Consider the following 26,487-nt stretch of genomic DNA (forward strand, 5'->3'; position numbering starts at 1 on the left):
AGACTGCTTCAGGTCTGAAACTAGGGTTTCAAGTGCTGTTTTAGGGATGTTTCAAGGTTGAAATTAGGGTTTCAGCCCACCCTTTTTGCAGAACAAACAGGTTTCTAAGGGTTTTACCTTTTCTTATGTCAGTGCCCTCCTCCTGTGTCAATGCTTTAGCCTTTTTAGCAGATTTAAGGAAAGTGTTTTGCAGATCTGTGCCCTTTTTTAGGGCAGTGTCCTCTTTCTCTCTTTTCAGCCAAATAACTGCAGATTTTTCAGTGCTTTGCTGGTATCTTGTGCATCTATGGATGGAAAATGGCTTTCCCCCCCGTCTTAATGTGGTAAACTGCCACATTTGGGCTGATCAAATGACAACCCTTCTTCACAGTTATTGTTTATGAATATATTTAGAGAAATCCCTTCCTACCCCTACCAATGGTAGCTATGGCCTGGTTTGCTTGAAATAAGGATGAAGCTATGTGGAGTTGGACCTTGTTCATCACACAAAGAATAACAAAAGTGCAACACAGATTTGGGATACTTTTCACAACTTATTGGACACAGTGAAAACTACTCATTTTAATTGACTTGAAACTGAACACTCCAATCTCAAGATGGTTGACTTTGTTAGCATTGAGGAATGTATTGCAAGTTTCAAGAACCTAAAAACTGACATTATTATATCTGATGGCAAGGAAAAATCAGATTCAGAATATGCGAGTATTGTTTTGAATAATGTTTCTTTTGCATTCAATTTTTTTCTATCATCTTTTATAACACACCATTTGTTTCTGTTCAAAGTCTCTCCTAGAGGGAAAAGTCACCTAACCCCAATGGGAGAGTTCAGAGGCTACTCTTAGGCAAGACACCCACCGTCACCTCAGTGACCTTGCTGCACTCTTTTTGTTGGAGAATGTAACTAAGTTTGGTCTTTGTAATTGTATGAAAAATGAGTAAAAAGAAGAAAAAGAAATCTGTTATTATCATTGTAGACAAGGCATGCATTTCATGCCCTAGGCTAATTGAGTCAATAAGACAATTTGTCATGAGTCAAAGTCCTATTTGGACTATTTGTAAAAAGAAAAGAAAAATATTTTATTTCTGTCAAATTTTATCCTCAACACCAAGTCGGCCCTCCTGTTGATCAAGTTGGCCTGCCCAAAGGACACGACTTTTCGGACGCCCGAATCACTATATATTGGCTAGCGTGCTCCTCATTTTGGACATCAATTTTGTGCTTCTGTGGAAAAGACATGCGAAGTTTACAAAGACAGTTAAGCGAATTTTTCTGTGGTATGGGCATGAAAAGAATGCAAACCCTTTGAAGAAAAGAAAGTGAATTTTCTGTGAACTATTGAAGCAGTGATGAAGATTCTTTATTGGACAGAATCATGGCAGAATGGAGGGCTGACTTGGTGCTTGAAGGGATATTGATCTTGGTCTTGGGTCTTGAATTTCTGACTTTGAACAGATTCTATAAGAAGAAGAGATTTTCTGGGTTTTCCCCTTGGAGGGTTTTGCTGTGGCTTGGTACCTATATCTTGTGTCTATTATTTTCTGTGATATTCATGATGTATGATTTTGATAATTGTTTAATGAAGAAACATAACAAACAATAATAAAATGACTAAACATATTCACAAGCAATTATTAAGGAAAGGAGAAATCACACTCATCCTGTAGCCTCCCTATTTCTCCAACATGGTGTCAGAGCAAGGTTTTGAAGAAGGGGGTCGGAAGATCACTTTTTGTTGGCATAATTATCATATCTAAGATTCGTAAGACATTCTCTTTGGAATATTCGTTCACTATGGAGATTCGCATGATGCTTTCAAATTGTGTAGCATCAAACTATTATGGTATTGTTACAATTCGGGTTGCTCATATAACCTGTGGAAATGGCAATTGAATCTTGTATGGTATGGTATGCACAACATTCTGTGGAAAGCCCTCCTCGCTGTAGCTCACACAAGGACATTGTATATGACTATTTATAGCTTCATCGCATCCACTGCAGGGATCATGGCATCAATATACTATGTGATTTGCTCTCCATACAAAAGCATGCTATATAACTCCTGTGGTTCGCATTGCATTAACATTGGCTTGCATTATTTTTACAAGGATCACTTTTTGTAATGATGTATGGTTTGTTGACTGGCACGACGTGTATGGTTCGTTGACAGGCTCACTTTCTGTAATGACGTTGGCATCACTTAATTTTGGGCATCGTATTACAATGTGATTCGCATTACATGATTGGATCATTACACCTGTAACATCACATTGATGAACCTATGGCTTGATTTGAGAACATCGCTCAATTTATTGGCTCACATATCCTTTGTGGCATCGTTACATAGCATCAAATACAGTAACTACCCTATGGCTCGCATTCCCTGTTTTACAATGTGGCGTCACATAGTGTTCGTGGATCACTACTTCAGTGGCACGTATCATAACCTTTGTGATTTTCTCTAAGATCACACTATTATTCTCTCTACACTTATGGCTCACTATTTTTCTATGATCGCTATCTGAAGCTCGCTACATGCCTGTGGTCGCTGCTTTATCTGTGGTCACTATTTGAGTGAGAAGGGACTTGATCTGTGTGGTAGTGAACTCAACATAACAAGGACAGTGACTCTGTTTCATATCAGTAGCCTTAAGACATAGGAAGTATTCTTGTGATCTAAGGAATAATGAGACATCGAAAGTGACCTAATATGACAATATTTTAATGACAAAAGTGATAATGACTAAGAGAGATGGCGTTAACATGGCAGTTAATCTTGGCATACTAGTGACCCTGTATGATTATCCATGTTGACAGTAAGACTATAATGTATATAAGAAAAGCATCATTGTAACCTATATGGCAGTGGCCGGATAGCCTTCATATGACAATGCTAGTATAATATGGCTTGACAAGTATTGACAACAGTAGTATGATGACTTGGTTCAAGAAAGGGTGATATCAATGAAGCCGACCTGAAGTTGTCTCTCTTAAGTGAGGTTGACTTAAGGGCCAAATCTCTGCACAGAAAAGGTAATGTAAAGTTACAGAGGTATGTATAATTGTTATATGCATTTCTTGATATATGTCAAGCTCATGATTTCCATTTGAAAGATGAAAGATTTGCATATAGATTAGAATTAGTGACATGTAAAGACTAGGTCTTGGATTAAAGGCATTAGGGTTTTGCAGTATGCTAATTTGCATTGCTTTGATGACAAGTCTTAATGATGATGAAGTTTATAGGGTTTGCATAAAACCTGCATGACTGATCTTGAAGACCGTAAAATTTAAGGTTTTGCAACTAACCTTCTTGTGTGTGGTTGTAGAACTTTATAAGTAACAGGTCTTGGCATCTAGGGTTTGTAAACCCTAGCAAATTATGGAATGAGAAAAGAAACCCTAACCGATTGTTTCCATTGTGAAAGGAAAAGGGACCTAGTTCTTGAGCATGGTAGGTACTATGTCATGCTGATGTGAAGACTAGGTTTGATGAAAATGGTCTAGGTATTTAGTTGAATGAGATTAGATCCTAGATCTAGAAATGAAATGCATTAAGGTTTTGTTGCATACTTGTAGAAGTTTTACATGATAGATCTTGATAACTAAAAAGAATCTTGGGTTTGTAAGATTGTATAGCTTTTGATATCTAGGCTTTGTAAACCCTAGATGAGACTTAAATTGGAAAACCCTAGAAAGGGAAACCCTAGCTAAGGTAATCATAGGGATGTATTAAACCCTACCAAGGGTTGGATTAAGTTAAAGTCTAGATCTTGAAGACAAAACCCTAGAAGAAGGTGTTTTTGCTAAAAGTAAAAACCCTAATAAGGGTTTGGTCAAGGAGTATCTAGGGTCTGTAACTAAAACCCTAGAAATACACTTTTGAGAAATCATGGAAACCCTAGATTAACAAGATTGACTTCATGCTCTTGTATATTTTGCTTGGTTGTACTTGCTAACGAGAATTGCAGGCACATTTAGAAGGCTGTCAAATTATGGAAGCAAGATGAGAAAGAAGGAAGAACAAGGTAAAGCAAGACTTGTGCTTGATGATGATTTCTTGACAATGATGAGCATGATGGAAGGAGGGGGATGTAAGGACCCTAACAATATTGAAGCTTCCAGTTAGTGAGTTCATTCTAGGAACACATTGATGATTGAAGGCTGTAGCAAAAATTTGTTGCAATATGAAGATAGAACATGCAAAGAAATATTGACTTTATGCAAAGTAACATAATTTGACATGATGCCTTAGAGGTTAGTATGATCTGGTAACTCTGATATTGATAATCTGTTTGGATATGACTTGGCTCCTTAGTAGGACATATTGCAACAACATGTGAAGAAGCTGGAAAGAAAAGCTTGCTTGATGATATAGTACTAACAACTGTTTGATTTGAAAACACATGGATTGGATGAACATTGATTTTTGGAAAGATGATGTGACTCATTAGTGAATATGAGGTAGAGCCTTGTAAAATGGCATGTGCTGGTAGCTGTGAAAAGTTTGGCTCCTTGAAGATAAATGGATGATCCAGTTGATGACAATGTTGCATAAAAGATTGTCGAGATCCAGGAAACTCTTGATTTGATATGTTATAATGCTATTAGGAGCCAAGAAACTCTGTCAAGAAGTATGACACGATGATGCAAAGGAAAGGAGAAACCCTACAACCACTGAATATCTCCATGGAAGAAGAAGTATCTGATGTATTGGTGAAGTATGAAACAAGCTTAGACTTGTGCTTGTGTCTCCCTAGTTGAGAGGAGCAAGGATCTATTCCCTAGGGAATGAGGATTATCTCCTTGGTTAAGAGGGATTGATTATGGACATTATATTCTCTTCTTCATGTATCATGTACTAGTCTAGGACTAACAAATGCACATCTTGTGAAGGCCATGGAGGGAGAATGGGGTTTGGAGGATTGGATAAGCATCTGAGACTAGTACTCCTTGAGGATTGGGAATCCAAGAGAGGAAGTAGTCTCTTGGATCGACACTCTTTGAGGATTGGATAGGGTATCCAAAACAAGAGTTGTCGAAGAGGACCGATATTATTTGAGGATTGGAATCCAAGATAAGAATAGTCCTAGAAGGACATGCCTAGTGAACATCCGGATGGGGTATGTGCCTTGAGAGGTAGTGTAGTATCTCACGTAAAGCCTCCCAACATTGTGCTCTGATCTAGTGGAGAGATAGAGCTTGTTTGTCAAGGTGTTGCTATGTTGACAATGCTAATTATGATGTTGGTGTTTAAAGATAACTTATCAATCTGACCCTTCTTATGAGAATATTTCAATTTGAGAGTATACTTGTGTTAAAAAATCGGAAAGGTAGAAATATTTTCTTATATAGATAATTACTTGCGATTCTTTTATCTTTATGTTTTTCTTTTATTTTTTAGTTCATCAAGCAATTACCAAAAACAATAGCACAAGGACAACACATGTAGGCGGACAACCAGGGCAAAACCCCTATCTATGGGAAAACCCAATCAACAATTCTTCCTTCAATAGTTTCTCAAGATAATCCAAGACTCTTGACCCAAACAAAGACTTCCTCCACACCAAGTCAACCCTCAATCCTTCTTGCAAATGATGACCCTTCAATAGCAACTTCGACCTAGCAACATCAACTTACAGTAGCAGCAGCAGCATCAACTTCGAATAGACAAAGAAAAACTTCGATCTCCTTAGATACTTCTCAAAAGTGAGAGATAGATAGCTGAAAATTTCAATCTTGGTGTCTTCCTTCTTCCTCCAAAAACGCGCACTTCTTTCCAGCCTCTTTCTAGCTCTTTTCCAACTCTGCACTTCCTAGCTTCCAGCTTCAGGATAGCGAACTATGAGAGAGAGTGTGAATTGCTCCAAATGAATTCAAACTGCCTTGTATATATAGCCTTCCAGTGAGGTCGAATTACCCTTCTTGAGGCTGACTTGATCTTCTTGAGGCCGACTTGATGTGGAGGTGACAAAATTCATTTTTGACTCAAAAATAATTCTTTTTACATGATTCAAAAGCCCAAGAAGGGTCTCTTTTAACGGGCAATGACTCTAATGACTTAGAATAAAGCCTAGAAGTCCTCAATGGTGATTTTGACCTAAAACAAGATGACCCAAACATGAAACCCATGCTTTAATAAGTCATAATAATAATAAAAATATTTTCTTCATTCTTTTGATAAGTACATTTCATTGTGACTCAAATACATTTATGAAGACCGAACCTAGTTACATATTTCAACACTCCCTCTTAACTAGGGAGGTATTCATAAGTATAAGTACAAGGAAGATCTCAGAACACATGAACCATGAAGAATTTAGGCACCGTAATGCCATGGACTAGATTCTTGACCAGGGCAATCTATCCAAGGTCTTTCAACAGTTTAGGCACTTACAATGCCATGGACTAGATTCCTGATCAGGGCAATCTATTTAGGTGGGACTAAGATATACTAAAGCTTTCGGCCTCTTTAGGTACCATCAGGCTTACTTGCTAACCATCAACCCAAGGATCTAGGTGCGTATCCGAGGTCAAAGCCCTATGACCAACGCCACCCTCCCTACTTTGGGAACTAGACATCAACACAAAGTGCCGACCAAATGTCCTCCCAGGAAATGTATCTCACACACAAAGCCTCAACTTTCTCGATTATTCCAATTGGTAACAAATCCTCCCCGATCAAACGGATCGATAACAAATCTCTCTCGTGTAACCTGCATGCTATCAAACCTCAGAGAGATTTACCTGTACAAAAACAACCCCAATCAGTAACAAACTTTCAAATATAATAAGTAAACACAAACCTCTGAGGTCATCCAGACAACTAGATGTTGCTTCTCAATTTATTACAGTAGGATTTTCAAACGAATCTTCACAAAAGATTCCTCAATCGTACATTTTCTTTTCCTACTTCACATGCTACAACATATTCTAAATAGATCCGACTTTTCTCATTTCAGCAGTGCCTCAAAATACATTCTCCAATTTCTTCCTTCAAAGTGTCGATCATGACTATGATATGACCTCCCTCTCGAGTCTCAACTAGGGAGATTCCTTTTATCCAAGCTTCCTCTTAACTTTGGGAAGATTTCTTTCATCCAAGATCCCTCTTAACTTAGGGAGATTCCTCTTCTTTTCTACGACATTGGAGAATCTTTCATGGCTTCCATCTTTCTTATCAGAGTTATTCACATAACTTTCGTCGTCATGCTTATCATATTAGCTTTACTTACGAGTACCTGCATAACTTAGATAGCAAGTACAACCAAATCTATAGAAGCATGAAGTTAACCATATCAGAGTCATATAATAATGGAAGCATTCAACTTTAGACATTAAATACCCAAACTTAGTTACAAACAAGTGACACATACCTTTCAACTTCTTGCTAAGGTTTTTGTCATAAACCCTACACTATGTCATCAAGACTTTGAGAATTTCATAATAACCTTCATTACATCTAAGGTTTCAATGATTCTTCCAGAGGTATGACATACCCTACTACAAACCCTAGAAGAAATTTAAACAAATATAGTTCTATAATGCATCTTAGATTTCATATGTTAGACTTCCTACTAGGATTTAGTGCGAAACCCTAGAGTTCATACATGAGCTTTAACAATCAAAACCAATTACAGCGCAATTAAAACATGACTAGCTTCCACTAGGGTTTGTTGTAAACCCTAGATTTTACTAATTCTCAACAACCACAATACAATTTCAGATTTTATCAACTTTTCATAAATCCCAGATTATCACACTATCATCATATATCAGAGATTTTAACTTCTACTAAGGTTTAGTTACAAAACCCTAGAATTCACAAATACTATCATCCTAGAGAATCAAACTTCGACTAGGGCTTAGTTCCAAACCCTAGGACTCATGACCATCAACAATTAGGTCAACACATACATCTAGGATTCCATCATCATGCACAAGCATATCATAACATGTGTTAGTCAAACCCAAAGACATAAATATCAATAGACATTAGACATATAACAAACTTGATCATACCAGGGGTTTCTATCGGACAAACACACATATACCAAGGATTTCATTTCTAGGACATTATAAGGGTCTTTCTTATACACCCTACTAAACCCTAATGATCATAGGGTTTCAATACAAAACATAACAAACCCTAAATTACTAATTTGGCATTTCAGACATTACCATTCAACCCTAACAAGTTAGGGTTTTCATAACCATACCAAAACCCCAAACATGACATTATCAAAGCATCAAGCATTTTTCTCTAGACTTCATCAATAACCCTAAGTAGGCTAGCGTTCCACACATTTCCATCAATACACCCTTAAGTTAGGGTTTCCACAAATAACCTTTTTAGGGTTCCACAAGAGTAATCAAAGATATGAGGCAGGTAGATTTATCTAATGATGAATCACCCAATCAAGAATCTTTAAGATTCAAGAAAGCTAGACACAATGATGTTAGTAATAGTTTATCAAGAGTGAATATGAAGAGAGCAAAAACTTGTAGTTCAAAGCATACCTTGTACTTCCAACGCTTTGTCTTGTGAGGTCTTCTTCCTCGAGTCTTCAACAAGTTTTTCTTAAACAAGGAAAATATGAATATAAATGTGATTAGTATTTAATGCAAGCAAAACTAGATAAGTAAGGAAAACTAAAAATAAAAAAAGGTAATAAGATACTTATCTTTGGAGGTTGGTGAGGGCTCCCTCCAAGCTTGAGGGAAACCTATAACCTTAAGAACAAATAAAAAATGTTTTTCCAAAATATGTTAAACCTATAAATACTAAAAATAAAAAATGAAATAACTAAAGCTTAGATCAAAGGACTTAGTAGTGTAAGTCCCTTATATCCAGTTCTTCAGGCTTATTCTTCTTTGGAGATCCTTCTTCAACAATATTGGCTTGGTCTCTGTTTCTTTTCTTGTTCTTCGGATTGTTAGGATAGTCACTTCTATAGTGACCCATTTTGTGACATTGGTAGCATTCTATCTTGGACATATCGAAGTTCCTTCTTGGTCCTCTTGGCTTCTTGGAATTTCCTTTCTTGTGAGAAGCGGAGTATGCATTTGAAACCTTGTCTTCTTCATTGTTGGATACTAATGAGATTCTCATTTCTTCTTGGGTGCAAGCATTCCATAATTGCTCGAAGGTAGGAGCTTCTTTCCAGCTGTTGAGACCTGAAGCAAAAGAACTCCAAGTAGGTGGCAATCCCAATAATGCAGTGATTACTAGCTCCTATTCTGGTACAATTTCATCTATTAATGTTCCAAACTAGGAAAAATAGTGCTATGCAAAGCAAACAATAAAAACAACACCATAAAATTATATCAGACCATCAGACCACAAAATTGGCAACCAAATTGCACTGTCTACTCATTTTATTAAATGGGAAGAGGTGTACAACAAGGTGATGGAATGTGTGCACCCAGGCTTGTTCTAGGCAAGCTAGTAAAAGCCCAAAATGAGCAATGGAACACCCTCCTCAAATTTGCTGGTAATCCAGCCCAAGAGCTGTGTTGTTACTACCTAGAAAGGTGTTGTTGCCTGAAATGATATGCTGTTAGAGCCTTCCCTATTGCTCAGAAAATTCTGGGAAATTAATCCCAACCTCTACACAAGAAACCCAGAATAACCCACGAAGGAATTGGCCAAATGTTGACCTCGGAATTTTGGCCCAAATTCCCCCTAGCTCCTCTAGTTGCTGGCTGAGTTGGGACCCCTGTTTGACCCCTCAAGTCTTCCCAGAAAATTCTATAAAATTAGGAGTGTGTCTTTTGCCAAAAACCAAGAAAAACCCAGAAAGGGTTTCCCTTGGTTCCAACCTTCAAAAATTGACCCTTCATAGCTTGGCCCTCCTCCAAATACGAATTCTGTTGCTGTGACTGATCCTGTCAATCTATGCACTCCCAGCTCCAACAATCCTCCTCAAATGGCCTCCAAATGATCTCCCAACTCCCCAGCTCCAAATCCCCAGGAAAATGTTGCCCCAACAAATCTCACTCCAATGGTTGCATTGCTCTTACTCTCCCTGTTCTGCGTTGTTGTTACTCTCCCTATTCTGCGCTGTTGTTACTCTCCCTGCTCTGCGCTGCTGCTAGTCTCCCTGCTGCTGGAACTCAACCTCCTTGCTGTTATTTTCTTGCTGCTGTAACTCAGCCCTCTTACTGCTCCTTTCCCTGCGACTGAAACCCGATGTTACACAGTAATTTGTCACCGTTTATCACCGTCCCTGTTTCCCCTCTCCTGTACATTGGAGGACTCATTCTGGGACCTGTGAGAAGTGACATGACCTGAAACCACTTGCATTATATTCCTCTAAGTGTGATCTACATATGCCCTGAAGACATCTCCTGCAGAATACCCATAAAAAGACCTCTTTTTGCATTAGCGCGGGTCCACAGTGTACTGCCCGCGCCAATGGGGGAAATCCTCTAAAGAGGGCACGCCATTGGCGCTCTGTCTCAGAGTCGCACTCGCGCCAACCCAGTTGGGTAAAGTTTTTAACAAACAAGCTTCCGAAGGTTCTCCTTAACCCATTCATCAACTGAATCCGTGTTGAGTTAGGATGGTTTGGCTTCGAATCTCCACAGAAGGGAAGTGGTTTGCCACCTTTCATGGAAGCTTCTAAGTGATAAAGCCAATCCCATGGAAATTGTGATTGATTTTATCTCCTTCCCCTCTATCTATAAAAGCTTGTTCTTTTGCCTTGAGCAAGCTAGTTCCAGCATAGTGCCAGTGATAGGAAGAATTCCAGGGGTTCAAGAGATTGAAGTTGCAAGAACCTTCTTTGCATCCATAAGGCCAAATCTAAGTGAGGAGATTCTTGTCACCAAGGAGAGAGAGGCTTGTTTCCTATCCCAACAAGCTTTGCAAGACTTGTGTAGCTGATCACCCAGCCAAAGGAGGATTTGACGTCAGAACATGGTTGTATTCTTCTTTGTTATTTATCAATAATAGATGACTATTATTATGGTTCCACTCTCATTGTCCTATGATTGATGTTGAGTTATATCTTTTCTGACTGATATATAATTGCATTTATTGGATTTTACGCTTGTATTTGTTTTGTTCTTTGCATGTGCAGGTGTCCAATCACGGAGATCGTGGGGATTGTGACCGGCCGAGGCAAAGGAACGAGAGCAATGTCTCTTCTACAAATATTAACGTTGGAATCCAAGTAGGTTCTCATCATCCACCTTTAATTTGCAATTAGGAACTTGCATGATAGCATTGTTTGATTGTTGCTAGACCCGGTCTGGGCTAGTAGGGATCGTCTCTGTCCGCAGAGGGGATTTATCTCCACAACAATTTGGCGACTCCGCTGGGGAAGTTAGCTTGTTGTTTGATTTGCAAACTTTAGACGGAGCCTGAAGTACGGCCAGGTAGCCTTCGAAACGCTATTGCTTTGCATTAGCGAAGTAGATCAAAGCCACTTCAGTCAATCTCCGGTTTGGTTTGCAGACTAAACAACTTGGAGTTTGTCTTGTCTCTTTGGTTTCTCTTGTTTTGATTGCTTAGATAGCTTTCTGGGTTGGATGCTCTGTTGTCTCTTGCTGCCTGGTCTGTCTGGATACTGTCGACCAAGCCTTGGACTGCTTGTTTTTATTTTTAAGCTAGCAAACTTGATTGGCGCTCTTTTTTGCATGACAGTCGCGCCAATTGGCGCCACTTGCCAGTGTACAGCCCGCGCCAATCCTCAATTGGCGCTAGTTTTCCGCCTGACAGTCGCGCCAGGCCTGTGAACTTTTCCAGTTTGCTTGTTTGCAGCCTTCCAAGCTTGGGTTTTGTGTCTAGCTACACCTTTTTCAATCACTTGAGTGTGTCAGAGTCTTGTTTGACTGGTTTTGAGTTTTTTTGGCAAATTATTAATTTGATTTCCTTTGATCATTACTTGGAGGTTTGTCTCAGTCTTTTCACAATTTTGCATCTTTTTGCTTTTGTTTTTGCAAAAAAATTTCCCCCTCATTCGCCGGGGGGGGGGGGGGGCTAAATTGTGTATGAGTGTTAATCGCCTTTGAGTGTTTTTAGTTTATGATCTTTGGAACTCACGAGTCACACCCGTTTTTCTTGATTTGCACTTGATTGGTTCTTAGATCACATTAGAATCATCATGTGTATGAGAATTCTCTTGCATAGATCACACTTGCATAATTCGAATTCTCATTTTCAGGATATGAATGAAAAGTGTGCATAGATTACATTTGCATACTTTGGGTGTTTGCCATTTTCCACCGATTTCACATTTTAGCCCTAGGGCATCTAGTGGCTTTGTGCATCGAGCCTTCCTTAGGAGTTTTGGTCTTCTGTTGGTCCAGTCAACTTTTTGGTTACTCTCTTGCACTTGTTCAGTGATTGTTAAACTTTTTATTGCGTTATTCGAGTGATTCTCTTCTTTTCGCTTGGATTTCGCTTGGCTTCGTTTTGGGCTTAGATTACATGGCCCACTGAGGTCTTTGAGATCTTCTCTTGGTTCTGAAGGACTGCCTTGGTATTTACGGACTTGATTGTATTTTCATTGAGTGAAATTTGTCTTTTTACTCTTTGTTATTGTTTCTCAAAATTTGTTTAGTGCATTTTGCCATCAAAAAGAAACAAACAATCTCTTTTGCTTTGTATTAGTTAATGGAAAATAAAGCTTTTCGTTGTTATTAGCGATTAGTGACTTTAAAGAAAAGTTTCGTTTATTGCCATTAGCTGCATTAGAGTGGTTCTTGATTGTTTATGGTCATTTTGTTTGATTGAAAAGTTCTCAACTCTCTCGTAGTTAGTGTTCATCGAACGAAATGGTACCTTTTGGCATATAGCTTGCATTTAGGGAATTGTGAGAGATTACATACGGTAGGACCTGGAAATCGAAACCTAATCAAAGATCAACCGTAAAATGAACTGAATGAACTTAAAAACGCATTGGAACATAACGCTCACTGTTTAGAGGTCTAGGCTAGAGACGTGCTCCGGTGTCGTTAAACCTAGTCACTTTTGTTTCACTTAAGGTTGGGTGATTCCTCCTTCCGTGATGCAACAAGTGGTCTAGCACGGACTTGAGCTCCCACGTACCGTCGAGTATATGGGGAGACCCCACTAGGTTATCATCCTTATCCACAGGAAGCCGTGTCTGCCGCCTTACAAGCCGTAACGCACCGAACACAACATTCGGGAAGATTGATTGCCGTACGGGAAGTCCTTGGTTTTCATATGACTGCCAAGGTGTATATGCAGTTTTATGGATTTGTTTGGTAAACCTTTTTTCCTAGCTCTCCAGAGTAGTCATTTTTGATCCTTTTTAGACTCCTTAAACGAAAAGGCTCATCTGAGCATTTGTCACTTCAGGCTCACTAAACATTCGAAGGAGACTAGAGTCATCTTTTTGTCCTTTTCTCGACTCTTAAAACATGAAAAGGTCAAGTTGTGTCCTTGCGTCTTAAAATTTATTTGGCCGCAATTAACATTACCTGGTTAGATCTTGTTTGCGTTAGCTTGAGTAGGCTTCTTTTCGTTCTTGATGGCAACTTTTCCGGGGTTCACCAACCCAGGGATCCCCTCTGACGGGAACCCTGGTCATTTCGCTCCTTTTGGAAATGTTGGTGCTCCTTATATGGCAACATTGCCCCTCCCAGGGTTAACTGTTGGGTTGCTGGTTTGGTTGTTCTCAACCTCTTTGGTCCCTGCCGTCTCACCGTCTAGTCAATCCGTCCCTCCACCTGAACAACATCATGTTGATTCTGGGGTGGATCTCTCCCCTTCTACGCCCACTTCTACATCCTCATCTTCCACTTCACCTAGTGAAAGTCTCGATTCGAGTAACCAGGCGGCTAAGAAGAAGAAGAAGAAGACGAAGAAGAAGAAGGCTCCTAAGGGAGAGGTTACAAGTGCAGCTACCCCCTCGAGTACACCTGAAGTCGGGCCCCTTTCCGCTCCTCCGCGAAAGGTCAAGTTTCCTTGTCGATTATGCAAGGAGGACCATCTTCTTCGCGATTGTCCTGGCATTCCCAGGGTACTAGAAGTATGGTCTCACGATCCGGCCCGCCCCTCATTGTCCTCTGAAGCTCACGGCGATGCTACCTTATCAGTTGGGAATGGTAAGGGAAAAGGGAAGATTCAAATCCCCTGTAGACTTTGTGAAGGCAATCATCCCCTTCACCTTTGTCCACTCATGGATAAAGCCTCCGTTGTCTTGGAAAGTCTTACAGCTCTTTCACCCCAACTTCCCGTTGGTTATCAACGTCTCTCTGTAGCCGCAGATCGTTCCCTTGCTGATAAAGAGATTGATTCATATTCTTCTCTTGTCCAGCCTCCTCTTCCCGAACCCGGCTGTCCCCAGCCTGTTCCAGACCAACCATTGGTCAGAAAGAGTGTCGACTCAAGTTCACCACCCGTCGATCACTCTGTTTCGGACGAGCATCATGCCCATGTTCTTCTCGTCTCTCCAGATTCTCCTGAGTCCCGAAATGACTCTCCTAACTCTACTTGGCAAGCTTTAGGTTCCCCGCAGCTTGGGCCAGTCACTCAGAATCTGTTGGCCTTCGACGGAGGAGCCTGTCCATCTCTAGGAGTTCTCCCAAAGTTCCCTATTACTTTGGGAGGCAAAACCGTCTATATAGACGTCTTGGTTACCCAAGGTGTTTTAGACTTTAGTCTTCTCCTTGGTCGCGACTATGTTTACGCCATGGGGGCCCTCGTTTCTTCGCTTTTCGGTGTGGTTTGCTTTCCGCATGATGGAAGAATTGTGACTATCGATCAAGTGTCATTCATTAGTCCCCTGATGCCTCCTGCATCGTTTTCGTCCCCTCCTAGTTTTCATCCACCAGTTGCATCTACCCCACCGCAGATCAACTACGTGGCCACCTATCCCATGCCTGGATCCAGTGATACTGCCATCGTGCATAGTGTCCTGGGGGCATTGGGCCCTGACTTCCAAGATGTTTCCCTTCCACCAGGAGTGGCAATCTTGGAAGCCCCGACTTTCTATTCATTATGATGAAGTTCGGTTGGAGCATAGTTCCTTTCCGGTGTCAAGCTCCTTAAAAAATGAAACTAGGTTTGGTGGAGCATAGTTCCTTTCCAGTGTCACGCTCCTTAAAAAATGACACTAGGTTTGGTGGAGCATAGTTCCTTTCGGGTGTCAAGCTCCTTAAAAAATGAAACAAAGAGTCCCGAGCATAGTTCTTGTTCTTGTGTCAAGCTCGTTAAAAAATGAAACAACTCCTCTTCCAAATCGAGTCTTTGATTAAGATCTCGCAAAATCCAAGTCGAGTCTTTCCAAGATCTCGAAAGTGAACCTTCATTCCATCCACTTTGTTGAATGCAATGAAGCTTGGGGGGCATGTACCTCGATTTGCGTCATTATGCTGGGGGCATGCGAACTCATAACAAGCATAGTTTTTCGTTTCAAGCTTGTGTAAAAATGAACCCATACCCGATTTACATCTCGTGATTGCCTTTTATCCGCTAAATTCTGTTAGATGAGCCTTGGTTGTTTTCATTCCATCGCCACCATCTCTTTGGCCGATCATATGCTTTCACTTGGTTGTTTTACCTTTCCCGAGGAACCACAACGATGAGTGGTTTTATTAGCCAGCCTCTTGACCATTACATGTTTTGAGCAGTTCCACCATTATCGGAACCAGTTGCTACCCTTTATACCACTCGTTCCTCTAGGATGAGTCACCTTTAAGCTCTTTTCTGACTCGTAAAATATGAAAAGATTGCCGAGTATTTTCCCTTTTTGACTCGTTAAATAGAATAAAAATGGAGGTCTGCTTTCAGCTCTTTTCCGACCGTTTAAAGATGAAAAGATTGCCGAGTTCCCTCTTGACTCGTTAAATGGAAATAAGAGGCGGTCGTCTTTAAACTCTTTTCCGACCGTGTAAAAAACAAAAGATTGTCGGGTCTTTGTCGTTTCAGGCTCGTTAATGGTTACGAAGCGACGTGGTTTTGATCGCTTTTTTACTTTTTCCGGTCGAAATCACTACTCATGAAAAGTACTCCTCGATCGTAATGGTCGGGCGGTTCTTTCGAGCATTGTTTTATACTTTTTCGGGCTCGAGAGACACAACTTTACGAAAAAGGACCCCCTTGGAGTTTTCTTTTCTGCTGTTTTTTCAAACTCTCTAAACATGAAAAGACGCTGAGTTCTTCCTCTGTCAGACTCGTTAAAACTTGATGACATTGGAGTCCGTCGAGATGACGCTTTACAAGCATATGCTATCCCCGTCAAGCTTGTTAATAAAAAATAACTGGGGTACTCGGCAGAAATGGTGGGGGAAAATGGAACCATAATTATTGTCGTGTCGGCAGTATGTCGCTCTTGAACATGGCACTTATCTGCTTTCGTGTCTAGGTGGGGATATCTCATCTCATCTTGTTTTTACACTTGCCTCCGTGGGTTTGGGTGATCCTATTTGACCTCTCCTCTGCTCGTTGCCTTGTCACCATGACCTCTGTCCATTTGATGTCAAATACTGCCAAGTCCACTGTCGTGCCGCCGATATGTTCAAGAGAAGTTGACCTCTGCAAGATTACAACCTCCCTATGATACCTCACATAATTCTGATTCACCACAACATTCTTCCTCTGTCTCGCGTCAATGATGTGGGAAACACTATGGCCCACCTTTGATCAAGGTCACTTCCTGTCGATTTCAGCTCATTATCCAGGAAGCTGATCTAGAGACTCCCTTCCGGTGCCTTGGAGCCTGCATGTCTCAATGGCAGGTTCTTCGTGTTCGACGAGAGGTTTTCATCATTGGCCTCCGATCGAATGATTCTACGGGTGTTCGACGCCAGCTCATTGATTCGCACGCCGTAGATTGTACCTATAATACCTTGAGGGCCATTGTCATTATTGGTGGTACCTCTCACGTCTGTTAACAGCTTTCACTATTGGCTGGTAATCAGACGATGTTCATGCGTGTTCGACTTCAACTCATGTATTCACATGCTTGGACTTGTACTCTGTTCGGGTCGAGATGGAGCGCAAGACCCTGGATTTTGTTTGTTGGAATCCAGGCTGCGTTTTGTGGATTATTATGATCATTACATGACTCATTCACTGGATGGCTGCGACCATGCCTGAGTCTATTTATCGATCCTCACTGGATGGCTGCGCCCATACCTTGGATCTGGATTCTTGTGTGCTCTATTACTTGAGATATCAGTTGTATTTCTTTACGCAGGTTCTCCGGCGGCAGTGTTTTCAGTTACGCATGTTCTTGTAAAAGCATTTCACCCCTCTCTCCCTCGGGCCTCATGCTTTAGGGGGCATCTGTTACACAGTAATTTGTCACCGTTTATCACCGTCCCTGTTTCCCCTCTCCTGTACATTGGAGGACTCATTCCGGGACCTGTGATAAGTGACATGACCTGAAACCACTTGCATTATATTCCTCTAAGTGTGATCTACATATGCCCTGAAGACATCTCCTGCAGAATACCCATAAAAAGACCTCTTTTTGCATTAGCGCGGGTCCACAGTGTACTGCCCGCGCCAATGGGGGAAATCCTCTAAAGAGGGCGCGCCATTGGCGCTCTGTCTCAGAGTCGCACTCGCGCCAACCCAGTTGGGTAAAGTTTTTAACAAACAAGCTTTCGAAGGTTCTCCTTAACCCATTCATCAACTGAATCTGTGTTGAGTTAGGATGGTTTGGCTTCGAATCTCCATAGAAGGGAAGTGGTTTGCCACCTTTCATGGAAGCTTCTAAGTGATAAAGCCAATCCCATGGAAATTGTGATTGATCTTATCTCCTTCCCCTCTATCTATAAAAGCTTGTTCTTTTGCCTTGAGCAAGCTAGTTCCAGCATAGTGCCAGTGATAGGAAGAATTCCAGGAGTTCAAGAGATTGAAGTTGCAAGAGCCTTCTTTGCATCCATAAGGCCAAATCTAAGTGAGGAGATTCTTGTCACCAAGGAGAGAGAGGCTTGTTTCCCATCCCAACAAGCTTTGCAAGACTTGTGTAGCTGATCACCCAGCCAAAGGAGGATTTGACGTCAGAACATGGTTGTATTCTTCTTTTTTATTTATCAATAATAGATGACTATCATTATGGTTCCACTCTCATTGTCCTATGATTGATGTTGAGTTATATCTTTTCTGACTGATATATAATTGCATTTATTGGATTTTACGCTTGTATTTGTTTTGTTCTTTGCATGTGCAGGTGTCCAATCACGGAGATCGTGGGGATTGTGATCGGCCGAGGCAAAGGAACGAGAGCAACGTCTCTTCTACGAATATTAGCGTTGGAATCCAAGTAGGTTCTCATCATCCACCTTTAATTTGCAATTAGGAACTTGCATGATAGTCATCTATTATTGATAAATAACAAAGAAGAATACAACCATGTTCTGACGTCAAATCCTCCTTTGGCTGGGTGATCAGCTACACAAGTCTTGCAAAGCTTGTTGGGATGGGAAACAAGCCTCTCTCTCCTTGGTGACAAGAATCTCCTCACTTAGATTTGGCCTTATGGATGCAAAGAAGGCTCTTGCAACTTCAATCTCTTGAACTCCTGGAATTCTTCCTATCACTGGCACTATGCTGGAACTAGCTTGCTCAAGGCAAAAGAACAAGCTTTTATAGATAGAGGGGAAGGAGATAAGATCAATCACAATTTCCATGGGATTGGCTTTATCACTTAGAAGCTTCCATGAAAGGTGGCAAACCACTTCCCTTCTATGGAGATTCGAAGCCAAACCATCCTAACTCAACACGGATTCAGTTGATGAATGGGTTAAGGAGAACCTTCGGAAGCTTGTTTGTTAAAAACTTTACCCAACTGGGTTGGCGCGAGTGCGACTCTGAGACAGAGCGCCAATGGCGCGCCCTTTTTAGAGGATTTCCCCCATTGGCGCGGGCAGTACACTGTGGACCCGCGCTAATGCAAAAAGAGGTCTTTTTATGGGTATTCTGCAGGAGATGTCTTCAGGGCATATGTAGATCACACTTAGAGGAATATAATGCAAGTGGTTTCAGGTCTTGTCACTTATCACAGGTCCCGGAATGAGTCCTCCAATGTACAGGAGAGGGGAAACAGGGACGGTGATAAACGGTGACAAATTACTGTGTAACAGATGCCCCCTAAAGCATGAGGCCCGAGGGAGAGAGGGGTGAAATGCTTTTACAAGAACATGCGTAACTGAAAACACTGCCGCCGGAGAACCTGCGTAAAGAAATACAACTGATATCTCAAGTAATAGAGCACACAAGAATCCAGATCCAAGGTATGGGCGCAGCCATCCAGTGAGGATCGATAAATAGACTCAGGCATGGTCGCAGCCATCCAGTGAATGAGTCATGTAATGATCATAATAATCCACAAAACGCAGCCTGGATTCCAACAAACAAAATCCAGGGTCTTGTGCTCCATCTCGACCCGAACAGAGTACAAGTCCAAGCATGTGAATACATGAGTTGAAGTCGAACATGCATGAACATCGTCTGATTACCAGCCAATAGTGAAAGTTGTTAACAGACGCAAGAGGTACCACCAATAATGACAATGGCCCTCAAGGTACTATAGGTACAATCTACGGCGTGCGAATCAATGAGCTGGCGTCGAACACCCGTAGAATCATTCAATCGGAGGCCAATGATGAAAACCTCTCATCGAACACGAAGAACCTGCCATTGAGACATGCAGGCTCCAAGGCACCGGAAGGGAGTCTCTAGATCAGCTTCCTGGATAATGAGCTGAAGTCGACAGGAAGTGACCTTGATCAAAGCTGGGCCATAGTGTTTCCCACATCATTGACACGAGACAGAGGAAGAATGTTGTGGTGAATCAGAATTATGTGAGGTATCAGAGGGAGGTTGTAATCTTGCAGAGGTCAACTTCTCTTGAACATATCGGCGGCACGACAGTGGACTTGGCAGTATTTGACATCAAATGGACAGAGGTCATGGTGACAAGGCAACGAGCAGAGGAGAGGTCAAATAGGATCACCCAAACCCACGGAGGCAAGTGTAAAAACAAGATGAGATGAGATATCCCCACCTAGACACGAAAGCAGATAAGTGCCATGTTCAAGAGCTACATACTGCCGACACGACAATAATTATGGTTCCATTTTCCCCCACCATTTCTGGCGAGTACCCCAGTTATTTTTTATTTTCCACTCTCATTGTCCTATGATTGATGTTGAGTTATATCTTTTCTGACTGATATATAATTGCATTTATTGGATTTTACGCTTGTATTTGTTTTGTTCTTTGCATGTGTAGGTGTCCAATCACGGAGATCGTGGGGATCGTGACCGGCCGAGGCAAAGGAACGAGAGCAACGTCTCTTCTACGAATATTAGCGTTGGAATCCAAGTAGGTTCTCATCATCCACCTTTAATTTGTAATTAGGAACTTGCATGATAGCATTGTTTGATTATTGCTAGACCCGGTCTGGGCTAGTAGGGATCGTCTCTGTCTGCAGAGGGGATTTACCTCCACAACACCCGACCTCCTCGATGTTACTTCCGTTACTGCTAGAACTTGACTACAACTGCTGTAACTTGTCTCCCTACTGTTGGAACTCGACTATAGCTTGCTGTAACTTGTCTCCCTGCCACTGCTACGAAATGAGACGAAGAAGAACTCCCTCCTAGGGCTAGCACTCGAAGTCCACCGAAGCAAGGGTTGAGATTTCTGCTCAGAGACACTCGTGTGCTAAATAGCACAGTAACCTCGCTAAGCAGCTTGAGAAACTAAGATTGAGTTCAATATCTCAAAATATCCTATAATGAGGAGAGTTGCCTTCCTTGTATATATTTCATGGAGCATTTTTCCCTCCATCGTGGGTCCCTCACTCAACCATCGATTTCCCCTCCATGCAAATAGAACTAGGGAATGCGTATTCTCCTAGTGTGGGTGGCCCCCATGTATAACTTAACCACACCGAAATAATTTCTACTAAGTCTAGCTTCCTAATAAAATCGAATGGGCCCCATCACCTACAAAATTGGCCTCAAAATGTAGAGATTAATTCTGTTCCAAAATAATTTAGGGACATTACAATCCTCCCCTCCCAAATGTTGCTTGTCCCCGAGCAACTTCAGTGTTGGATGCTCAAGTATGTGCTCGCCCTCCCAAGTAGCATCCTCATCCAGCAAGCTCCTCCAATGCACCAAAAATCACTTGTCCTCAAGCAATGCCTGAACAAGCATCCTCTCTAACTGCTGCTCCCCACTGTCACTGCAAAATGTGCTAGGGTCCAAGATGTGCCACTGAATCGTCCTTGACCTCGGCATTGTCCTGATATGAAAGAATCCTTCAATACCCAGATCCTAGGCCATCTTGTAGAACATGAACTTCCCCTCGGTCCACTCACTATCCTATCCGGTACAGGTACCAGAAGTCCCCTGCTCCATCAGTGACTCGCTAGAGCCTAATGGAAGATCTGTATGATCTCCCCCTGTAGTAGCCAGCGCATCCCTAAAGGTTATCGAGCTGTGAAGAGCTGTGATGCCTCAGTTCCCTGCTAGTCCCAGAGTGGTGTCACCACGCTGATCCTGCGCTACTTTGACTATGACATACTTCCCATCTTGCACAGACAATATCCTCCTCTCCTGGAACTCGATGGTGGAATACTGATAGAGGTGAGACACATCTTGCCCCGACATCTCCATGAATCTAACTCCGAACCGGTGCAGCCACAAAGAAACCCTGCCTCGCTATCCGATGAAGGTCACTGTGTACCCCCATGTGTCAAGCCCAGAGTGAACTAGACCACTCTCTACCATGACTTCGATCATCACGAGATAGAGTGATCTATCAATCAACTGAATCCTTGCATCCCCTAGTTGGACCTGCTGCAACATAGCTCTGACAACTACAGGAATCCATCCATGCCTCATCTCTAGTCCCTGCATGTGATCAATATATAGGCTCCATATATCGTGGGCTAATCTGATGCATGCTAATCTGCCCTGTGCCTGCCACTGTGTAGTACCGATGATTGCTGGAAGCCACGTGTGCCAAATAACTACCCCCTTAATGCAACCAAAAGATTTGTATCTGATACTTGTAATCGACTTAGGGTATGTGGATCCCTCCTGTCCCTGCCAACCATCTCCCCTCGGTCTGCAATCCGCCCTCTCGATAATGTGCCAATATAAGGTTTGGAGCCCGGACACATACTAGGAAACGACCTCTGTCGTACCCAATATCCTCTGCTCATGCATGGTCCCGACATGCCCTGAGAAAAGAGTGACACGTCTCCCTCGTGACTAGCTCCCTAGACGTAGGCTCGGTGATGAATGATATGCCACCCTTGCAGATGATCACCTCATCCCCTAACCTATGGCTGTGAACTGACATACCAACCCAATGCCACCGCTGAAAAGTCTCCCCCCTAGTGTGCTGAGTGTCACCCAAATATCTCAGGTGAGCTCCTCGTCCCTTACTGCTCATGCCCAGAGTGCAGAAATTCGACAGCAAAATCGACTGCGCTCGTGAGGGATGTAGAAGAGGGTCAGGCGTGTGAGTCCCCGCGGATACCATCAAGTATCGCTCATTTGTGTCCCCGTCAATCCTGGGTGAACTACGCCCAAAGGTATGCCTGGTGTTTCCATCCAAGGGTCTCCCTGGAGGCAACACTCCAAGACCTCGCTGTGCAACACTATACACCCTTGCATACCATCGATCATCCCAGTACTCTTGGACATGCCACTGTACACTGCTGGATATCCTCGGCGACGGCTATGCCATCCTGTATCGTCCTGTGTCTCGCCTGTGTCATTGTACCTATCACTCCCCGCATGTACTCAATGCGATGTTAGGCACTCCCACTCCATAGCACAGTCCAACATACTACGACACACCCCTATGCATCTCCATGCCCACCTACAGACCACTGCTCCACGCTAGATGTTCCTACCTGTCCCTGAATGAGATGGCCTAACGCTGTGTTCATATGTGTCGGCTTGCATCCAACTCGTATCATCACCTCCACTATCGCATCACCATGCTCTCCGATGAGGGGACCTCCCCTCCAAGTCCTCCCAAAGGGACCCAAGAAGTGAATCTCCCCAAGTGTCAATAGTGTTGCCATCACTGCTCTACTCCTTTGTGTCCCACACAGATGCGAAGAATCCCTAGCTCCATACAAGGCATTGTGTGGTGGCCTTCCAATGTCACCTCCTCCGACAAACTCTTGCCAGAGTATGCTGATCACCCAGTGATCCCGTGTACAAATGCCATACCAAGACAACCAAAACAGTCTATCCATAAACTAGTTGGCCACTGGTGCTGACCGAGACTCCCCTAGTGAATGTGCACGCTCAACTGCTAGGTCAACTATACCATCCAGGTTGTAGTCAACTGACATACCTGGGAAATGATAGGTAGTCCCACCGGGAACCCAATGTTAGTCTGCATTGCCGGTATCCCCAGTGCCTGGAAGCTCTTGCTGAGCTACACCTAGGTCCACCACCATCTCCATAGCCCACTCCACAGGCTACCAACTCAAAATCTCTCGCCATCCAATCCCAAGAGAGGGATCGAATGCATGAACTCTTGCACATAGAACAACCCTAGCATGCAGTTGTTGCACCATATGCAACTCAGGTCGTCTCATCTCGCTATCCTGGTCAATAGATGAAATCTGAGTAGGTAGCTCTGTCTCCCTCTGTCCAATGGGCCAAGGTAACCTAACAGTGTTGCCAACCTCGTCTATTTATGCCCGAAGAGGGCTGCTCTCACGCCCCAACATGCACTCTAGCTACACTAGTAGGGAATCCAACCGCTCCCCAACATGAGTCAATTTGGCTGTGGACTCGACACAAACCGCTCTCATGCCCTCCAACTCCTCGTTCTGCTACAAAATAGCCTCAGCACTAACGTGACCTTCCTTTGTAATGCTAGAAGGTTGGTTTGAAACTGGTGGAACTGCCGTGAGCATCTATCACCTATAAACTCAGTCACAGCTCCAGATACCTCAGAAACTATTGGCATCTCGTCCATGGGTGGCATCCCCTCAACAAATGGCTCTATGTGTGTAGGCTCTATCCTCTCCACCAAGGTGTGAACTGGGGCTATCAAAGAGGTCTCTAATAAAAGTGACTCCTGCGCCACACCGGGTATATCAATGTGCTCCTCACCATCTTGTGGGCTCTCAACATCATGCTCAACCTCCTCCTTGGGCTCTTGATATATAAAGCCAAGTCTCCACTAGCAAAAGCGCCCCCTGGTCTCACCCTCTAATCGTCTTTGTCCTGCTTGCTCCTTTTCAAGAGATCTGGTGCCTTGATTTGGTCGGCTTTCCCCACTTGATGTAGATGGCTGCACCCCCATGACCTGCTCACCTCTAATGTCTTTGTTGTAAGGGTGAGGATGGGTTTGGTTTGTCTCTCCTCAACTGGGCCAACCTCTCATCATCCCAATGAATTCTACCCCAAAATTTCTGCATATTGGATTTCCCTTGAGCCATGGGTTTGTCTCCGGTTTCACCCGTCACTGTGCACTCATACCCAAAGCTTCCATGATCTTCTGGCTAATTTCCCACAGCTGGGCCAAGATCATGCTCTGATACCACTGTAATGTTCCAAACTAGGAAAAATAGTGCTATGCAAAGCGAACAATAAAAACAACACCATAAAATTAAATCAGACCATCAAACCACAAAATTGGCAACCAAACTGCATTGTCTACTCATTTTATTAAATGGGAAGAGGTGTACAACAAGGTGCTGGAATGTGTGCACCTGGGCTTGCTCTAGGCAAGCTAGCAAAAGCCCAAAATGAACAATGGAACACCCTCCTCAAATCTGCTGGTAATCCGGCCAAGAGCTGCATTGTTATTGCCCAGAAAGGTGTTGCTGCCTGAAATGATCTGCTATTAGAGCCTTCCCCGTTGCTTAGAAAATTCTGGGAAATTAATCCCAACCTCTATGCAAGAAACCCAGAATAACCCACGAAGGAATTGGCCAAATGATGACCTCGGAATTTTGGCCCAAATTCCCCATAGCTCTTCTAGCTGCTCGCTGAGTTGGGACCCCTGTTTGACCCTTCAGATCTACCCATAAAATTCTATAAAATTAGGAGCGTACTCCTTTGCCAAAAACCCAAAAAAATCGCAGAAAGGGTTTCCCGTGGTTCCAACCTTCAAAAATTGACCCTTCATAGCTTGGCCCTCCTCCAAATACGAATTATGTTGCTGTGAATGATCCTGTCAATCTATGCACTCCCAACTCCAACAATCCTCCTCAAATGGCCCTCCAAATGATCTCCCAGCTCCCCAGCTCCAAATCCCCGGGATAATGTTGCCCCAACAAATCTCACTCCAATGGCTGCGCTGCTCTTACTCTCCCTGTTCTGCGTTGTTGTTACTCTCCCTGCTCTATGCTGCTGCTACTCTCCCTGCTGCTGGAACTCAACCTCCTTGCTGTTATTTTCCTGCTGCTGTAACTCGACCCTCTTACTTCTCCTTTCCCTGCGGCTGTAACTCGGCCTCCTCGATGTTACTTCCCTTGTTGCTGGAACTCGACTACAACTGCTGTAACTCGACTACAACTGCTGTAACTCGTCTCCCTACTGTTGGAACTCGACTATAGCTTGCTGTAACTCATCTCCCTGCTGCTACCATGAACTGAGACAAAGAAGAACTCCCTCTTAGGGCTGACGCTCGAAGTCCACCGAAGCAAGGATTGAGATCTCCGCTCGGAGACACTTGTGTGCTAAACAATGCAGTAACCTGGCTAAGCAGCGCAAGCAACTAAGATTGAGTTCAATATCTCAAAAGATCTTGAAATGAGGAGAGTTGCCTTCCTTATATAGATTTCGTGGAGCACTTTTCCCTCCATTTTCCTTCCATCATGGGTCCCTCACTCAACCATCGATTTCCCCTCAATGTAAATAGAACTAGAGAATGGATATTCTCCTAGTGTGGGTGCCTCCCACGTATAACTTAACCACACCGAAATAACTTCTACTAAGTCTAGCTTCCTAATAAAATTGAATGCGCCCCATCACCTCGAAAATTGGCCCCAAAATGTAGAGATTAATCCTGTTCCAAAATAATTTAGGAAGGGACATTACAGGCTTGAAGTTCATCTCTAATTCTAGATATCCTTACAAAGAAGGAAGCCACAGTGTCATCCTTTGTCATTTTTGTAGTTCTTAATTCATTCTTCAGACTTGCTACTTGACCGATGTTCTTGATAGTGGACAATTTTGATAAGGCTTCATACATTTCTTGACCATGATCTATATTGGAAATGTATGGGACAAGATTGTCCTTTATGCTTTCCACCATTAGTGTCATAGCCAATATTTTTGTCTCTCTAAACTTTACTTTGTCTGCATCACTGGAATCTTCGGTAGGTTTCTTCACCTTTCCTTTGACCAAATCCAAGACCTTGTTCTTTTCAAGAATGAGGTCAATTCTTTTCTTCCATGACCTATAGTTTGATGCTCCTTCCAATTTGTTCTCACTCTTTATTGTGTTAGACATTGTCCTTGAAGATAGTGAGCTTCTTCCCTTATAATATTTCCTTATATGATCCCTT

General features: G+C 42.6%; 1 protein-coding gene across 3 annotated transcripts in view; it reads left to right on the forward strand.

Moving 5' to 3' along the window:
- LOC149221192 (uncharacterized) overlaps positions 1 to 26,487 on the forward strand; it is a 311,552-nt gene that overhangs the window by 104,454 nt on the left and 180,611 nt on the right. Inside the window, exon 4 of one of the 3 annotated variants that reach the window (XM_089385030.1) lies at positions 11,083 to 11,194. The exons of the other annotated variants lie outside the window; for them this stretch is intronic. Within the exon in view, the coding sequence (XP_089241156.1) occupies positions 11,083 to 11,179 (97 nt within the window). The 3' untranslated portion in view covers positions 11,180 to 11,194. Of the gene's footprint in view, positions 1 to 11,082; positions 11,195 to 26,487 lie in introns of those variants that run through there. 3 annotated transcript variants of the gene reach the window in all.

This window comes from Pinus tabuliformis, chromosome Q, assembly GCF_031772625.1.
Source record: "Pinus tabuliformis cultivar Carrire ecotype Pingquan chromosome Q, CPIR1, whole genome shotgun sequence".
NCBI classification, from domain to species: Eukaryota; Viridiplantae; Streptophyta; class Pinopsida; order Pinales; family Pinaceae; genus Pinus; species Pinus tabuliformis.